Genomic DNA, 6000 nt, shown 5'->3' with positions numbered 1-6000 from the left:
TATCTAGGTTGTGATGCAACATTTGTCGTTTTGCATCGGGTTGTCGTTTCTAGTAAATTACGTCGTTTATCAGTCGTCGCCTATTTCCACATTGATTTCTTAAATGTCACGTAATCCTTTTCAGTTTCAAGTATAATCATTGCCTCTCTTCAAAACAAGAATGCAATACGTACCTCAATCAAGTAAAAACAATCAAACATTTTTTTCTGGTTTATTTTCTTTTTCTGTTCTCAAAGAAGACCTCACTTCAAGTCAACTCCAAAAGCTAACATGATCAGCCATTTCACCAGAATCCCGATCTCACTAGCAAGAACTCGGTTTCACCGTTTGACCAGAGAAATTGAAAGATCCTTTTCGATCCCTCGGTGCTGCATCGATCGCCTCACTCTGGCCGAGTCTTCCCATCGATTCCGAGCAGCGAACATGTTCGCCACCAAAACCCGAGAAGAACCTCCGTTCGGATCCAATATTTCGAGATATCGCAAACCCCATTTCGCCATCTCCGCGTCGTCGTGGATTCTACAACTCGACACGAACGACTTCATGACCGGACTCAAGTCACGAATCCCGTGCTTTTCGATGAACTCCTTGGCCTCGTTCAGCCGCCCGGCCCGCCCGAACAGATCGACCATACAAGTCAAGATCTCGACCGTTGGATTCACGCCGCGAGTCTCTTCCAAGACGCGGAAATACTCTCGGCCCCGATCGACCAGCCCGGCGTGGCTACACGCCGTCAGGACCGCCAAGAACGAGACCTCGTTGGGCTCGATCCTCATCTTGTCGAAAAGGTCGACGGCCTCGATGGCTTCGCCGTGTAGAGCCAGAGCCGAGATCATCGACGACCAAACCACCACGCTCCGGCTCGGACGACCGCTCTCTTCGAAGATCCTCCGAGCGTCTCTCAGGCTTCCGTTCTTCGAGTACATCGCGATCAACGAGGAAGCTGAGGCCGAGTCTAGCCTGTGGCCGAGCTTCAGAGCGAAGCCGTGGATCGTCTGAGCGAGCGATAAAGACTCGCATCGCGACACGAGAGTTGTGATCGTGAACATGTCGATGCCGAAACAATCCCGTATCAGAGCCGTGAATGTCTGTAAAGCGGTGTCGTAATCGTTGTTTCGGACATAACCGGAGATCAGCAAATTCGGATTTTCTTTGGTGGTTGACAGAGACAAAGCCTCTTTCATCTTCCCTTGCTTTGTGTAGAATCCGATTAACGAAGTCCTAAGGAAGCCTTTGTCAGTCACGCCGAGCCCGATAATCAAGCAGTGAATCTGTCTCCCGAGCTTGATTAGCTTCAGGTTCGAAGCCAAAACGAGAGCCGATGAGAGAGTCACCTCGTTGATCCGAGGTCCGTTTCTCAGCATCTCAAATAGAAGCTCAAAAGCGGTTCGTTCTTGACCGTTCTTCATGAGTCCGTGGATCATCGTGTTCCAACTAGCAACGTCTCTGAAAGGAAGCTTGTTGAACAAAGAAACTGAGTTCTTCACGTCCCCGGATTTCATAAGCCCGTCGATCATTATATTCCAAGCCACCGTGTCTCTCTCCGTCCCGTTCTTGAAGACCTTCTCGGCGTGACGGAACTCGCCAGACTTCACGTAGAGATCGAGAAGCGTGTTCTCTAAAGTCGTGTCGAGTTCGATCCCGTTCGCGACGATCCAGCCGTGGATTGATTTCCCGGGACGAAGCTCGCCGGAGATGGAACACGATCTCAGAGCGCTGGAGAGTGTGAACTCGTTCGGACGAACGCGCTCACTCTGCATCGCTCGGAAAAGCTCGACGAAGATTCTGAAATAGCCTGATCGAGCGAAACCAGAGATGAGAATCGTCCAGGATCGAACGTCTCTGTGGAGCATTTCATCGAACAGTTTGCGTGCGTCTGTAAAGTTGTGAGATTTCGCTAAGAGACTGAGAAGGTAATTGGTTACGTTTAAACACCGGAAAGTTCCGTCCTTCACTGCTTTGGCGTGAAGCATTCGAGCCATTCATTAGTGAGGCTCAAGCTTAACCTTCGCATGAATATCGCTCCGCTTGAAAGAGTCAAACTGTCAAAGACAAAGAAACGGTCTTTCTGATTTTTACAAGTCTTTACTTTGAGATCATTCGTTTCTAAAATATGAGGATCGGCGAAATCTAGAGAAGAAAATTGTATATATACAGAAAAGAGAGTTTAGTATGTATTCTTGTATCTTTGTACCTTAATTAGAGGCGGGAATGACAATGTAAACATATTGGGTTTTATAGTGAATACCGATTTTCTTTAACTCAATTTAAATTTCACAATTTTCTATTACATGTTTTAAAATGTAGACCTATTATTTGTATTTTTTTTTTTAATCTGATATCAACACGAGATGAAATCATGAAACCATATTAATTGATACATCTAACCGATTTTTTTCCTAAACGAATATAAATTGAAATTTTTATTAAAATAAGACAACCAATATTTAATCGTAACAAAATTTAATCAAAATATTTTTTTAGATGTAGTTCAGAATTTTAGACAATAAAAAAAGTGTATTAAAAAATTTGGTTAAGATTAAACCATAACATAAAAATTCAAAAAATGAAAATTTGAAAGAGAATTAATTTTTTTTACTTAAGAAGAAAAAGAGAAACAATTATGAATTTATGACCCCACGCAACTTTGCATGGACTTGTTCATTTATCCAAGATAAATAAAATTCTAATTTAGTTATATATTTTCATATAATAAAAATAAAAAATCCATCCAAATTTCCTTAACCCCTTAAACTATAAGCTCCACACTAATTTAGGACCAAAAACCAATATATCTAATTTCATCCAAAACTATGATCACACTTTTTGTGCAATTATCCTTTTATCCTTTATCATTTTTCTTAGCTTTTTTTCTCTTATTTCTCTTCAAAAAAACTAACCCACGCTATCTTAAACCCTAGGATTACCTAGCCCTATATATACGCGGCGAAGAGAAAGCTCACCACGAAGATTTTTGTTTTTAAATCTGGAAAAATTGGGGAAAAAAATGCTAATTCGTTTAAAGATTTATTTACATTTTTGCCTAGTGACATCGATGTCAATAAATCTTCAAATGATTTTCTAGATTTTCATAAATTGTTTACAAACTTTTTCAGAATTCTAAGAATCGTTCGTCACTGAAAAATGTCTTCTAAGCTAAGCATAAGGAGAGAGAGAGAGAGAGAGAGAGAGAGAGAGAGAGAGAGAGAGAGAGAGAGAGAGAGAGAGAGAGAGAGAGAGAGAGAGAGAGAGAATAAAACGAAAAGAATGATTATTGAGGGTATTTTTGTACCAAAAAATGCAAACTAATCATAGTTTTTTTTTATTAAATTAGACATATTGGATTTTGGTTCTAAACTAGTGTGCAAGTCATAGTTTAGAAATAAACCCCAATGGTTTTATATGTCACAAATTCAAAATTATTATCACAACACAAGAAAATATAATCCAAACATTCTGTTTTGCTCCTTCCATCATAATTAAGTAAGAAGTAATATTGAACGGATGTGGATTTTTGATTGTCGTGAGACGAGAGAATGATAACATTACCCATGAATTCTTTGAAAATAAATTATCATTTATTGATAAGCAAAACACTAATATTATTTTTCAGAATAACGGTACAACTTAGTTATATATATATATATATATATATATATATATATATATATATATATATATAAAAAAAAAACCCGAACTAGCTAGCTAGTGGTAGATAAAACTCATGTTGCTATCACCACAAGTGTAACCACCATCAACGACAAGGTTATGCGCCGTGACGAATCCCGAATCGTCAGAAGCCAAGAACAGCGCCGCCGCTGCCACGTCATCGACGGTCCCACTCCTGCCACGTAGAAGGCTTCCTCTCTCCCCAATGACGCCTGCCACGTCAGCGGCGTCCATGTCAGCTCTCCCGATGAGCTGTCTGAAGGCGCTCACAAGCATCTCCGTGGGAACGCCGTGGGGCGATATTGAGTTCACGCGAATCCCATGCACGCCTAACTCACATGCAACGCTTCTCACCAACCCATTTATCGCCTCCTTTGACAATGTATATGCATGAGATCCCAACCCTCCCATTATACCTACAATTATATAAAAATCAGTATATACTAATTATTCATCACATAATTCTATCAAAATATAGGAACCATGAATCCTATTCTGATCAATCTCATCCCATATCTTAACATTTGTCTCTGTTTTTTTTTTTTTAAAAAATATGTTTCTCTTTTGTCACATTGAAGTGTGGTTCAAGGATCTGATCACATTCACCATATATATATAAATATATTACTGATTTCATGAGAGTAATATTTATCATCGATGATGGAATTTTGTATATGATATCAAACCTCAATCTTCTCAAACAATCAACCGATCAATGACGAGAGATAGTATACTCAAAATTTGTTTGAAGGGCTATAAAATACTAAAAATTGAAAGTTTAGGGATGTAAACGCAAAAACAAAAGGTTATAGGTAGAATACATACAACTATCCGATCATTTTAGGGCGTCTTAAAATTAAGAAGACAAGTTGTATAAAAGTTAATTAACTAATTTTAAAACCGAACCCTTATTTATTTAACATGTGATACATATTAGTAAAATAATTAAATTGAGAGAATATATATAAAAGAAATAACTTTTAGCAGATCTTGAGTATATAATAATGTAATATATATATATAGGCACATGCATATATAATTACCTGCGGAGCTTGAAGTGCAAATTATTGAACCCTTGATTTTGGAATTTATCATGGCTCGTGAGGCATACTTAATTCCATGCAAAATCCCAAGGACGTTGACCTCCAACACCTGCCTCACCTTGTCCAAGTCAACCCTAGTTATGGTTCCTCCGGGCGGGCCCGATATCCCGGCGTTGTTGAACATCACGTCCACCCGGCCCTTCCACGTCAGCGCCGCCTCCACCGCCGATTCCACTTCCGATTCCTTTGTCACGTCACAATGCACGTACCGGCCTCCGATGGACTCTGCCAGCTCAGCGCCAACCTCGTCCACGATGTCCGCCACCACCACGTGGGCCCCATTTTGGCTAAACAGCTTGGCTGTTGCCGCCCCGATCCCCTGGGCACCCCCGGTTATAATGGCCACTTTTCCCACCAATCTAACACAAATACCAAAAAAAAAACATTAATATCATACAAATTAATTTATATTGACATTATTTATATGATTTTAGTACTCAACTTCCTTGAAATAAATCTTTTAAAATAAAAATTGTGAATATATATATATATATATATATATATATATATATATATATATACTAACCTCTTGTCAGGGAAACTTTGAGCTCCTAATTTTGAGTCCATTAATGTTAATAGTATACCATCGAATTCATGCATGTTGTATTTGTATGCATGTGTACTCTTTGGAGTTGTTACTTTGTTTAGTTATCCCACGCTTTTTACTCCTAGAAGCTATTATATGGTATTTGGTTTCATGTTTCACCTAACGATGCATACAGTTAATTTCTTTCTAACCCCTAACTATAGCAAGCAAGTAAAACAGAATCACGAGTATCTAATTTGTTAAGATCACTCTCCATGGGCATATTAATTTGGTGTGCTAAAGTGGCTACATTGGCTTTCTTATACTTTTTTTTTATCATGATATTATTGTTGTCATGAACTCCTACTTAGCCTTATTTGTGATTTCTATTATGAACTTAAATTTTATTGGCTACGATGTAGCCATGATTAGTTTATAGTTCGTGGTTTCATTTAATATTTCAAAAAAAAATTTATTTGTTTCAATTTCTGGATGCTTTTGGTTTTAACTTGATAGTTTTTTTTTTTTTTTAATGTACTAGATGGTATTGAGACGTTTTTTAGATTGAGAGGTGATTAATAATCATGTACAAGTTTGAATTCACATGAATCGATCTTGAAATAGGGATTACTAGTAAAGCAATATTAGTGTACTATTTGAACAATTAGATATATATATTTTGTTTGCGACTCTGGAGAGATT

The 6000-nt window shown here is 38.5% G+C and overlaps 2 protein-coding genes across 2 annotated transcripts; both read right to left on the bottom strand.

The window, feature by feature from the left end:
• Positions 1–2109, bottom strand: LOC149382528 (pentatricopeptide repeat-containing protein At2g22070-like). Its single transcript, XM_089630279.1, has one exon. The coding sequence runs from the start codon at positions 1980–1982 to the stop codon at positions 321–323; it is 1662 nt and encodes a 553-aa protein (XP_089486405.1). The 5' UTR covers positions 1983–2109; the 3' UTR covers positions 1–320.
• Positions 2110–3705: 1596 nt separating this feature from the next.
• ATA1 (TAPETUM 1) lies at positions 3706–5339 on the bottom strand. Its single transcript, XM_089601510.1, has 3 exons — positions 5299–5339; positions 4713–5131; positions 3706–4085 (listed from the first exon to the last, which is right to left on the bottom strand). Exons 1-3 carry the CDS (start codon positions 5337–5339, stop codon positions 3706–3708), a joined length of 840 nt encoding a protein of 279 aa, XP_089457636.1.
• Between the last annotated feature and the right edge of the window lie 661 nt (positions 5340–6000).

Source organism: Urtica dioica, chromosome 11, assembly GCF_054948205.1.
Source record: "Urtica dioica subsp. dioica isolate 48M chromosome 11, U.dioica_male_clone48M_v1_H2, whole genome shotgun sequence".
Taxonomy (NCBI): domain Eukaryota; kingdom Viridiplantae; phylum Streptophyta; class Magnoliopsida; order Rosales; family Urticaceae; genus Urtica; species Urtica dioica.
Note: the sequence above shows the minus strand (reverse complement) of the source record. Positions and strands in the feature narration are given on the sequence as shown.

Coding starts and splice junctions, on each gene's coding strand:
- LOC149382528 (XM_089630279.1), bottom strand. CDS start 1,982: ATGGCTCGAATGCTTCACGCCAAAGCAGTGAAGGACGGAACTTTCCGG.
- ATA1 (XM_089601510.1), bottom strand. CDS start 5,339: ATGGACTCAAAATTAGGAGCTCAAAGTTTCCCTGACAAGAG. Junction 5,132..5,298: donor CAAAGTTTCCCTGACAAGAG/GTTAGTATATAT, acceptor TATTTGTGTTAG/ATTGGTGGGAAAAGTGGCCA. Junction 4,086..4,712: donor TTGCACTTCAAGCTCCGCAG/GTAATTATATAT, acceptor ATATAATTGTAG/GTATAATGGGAGGGTTGGGA.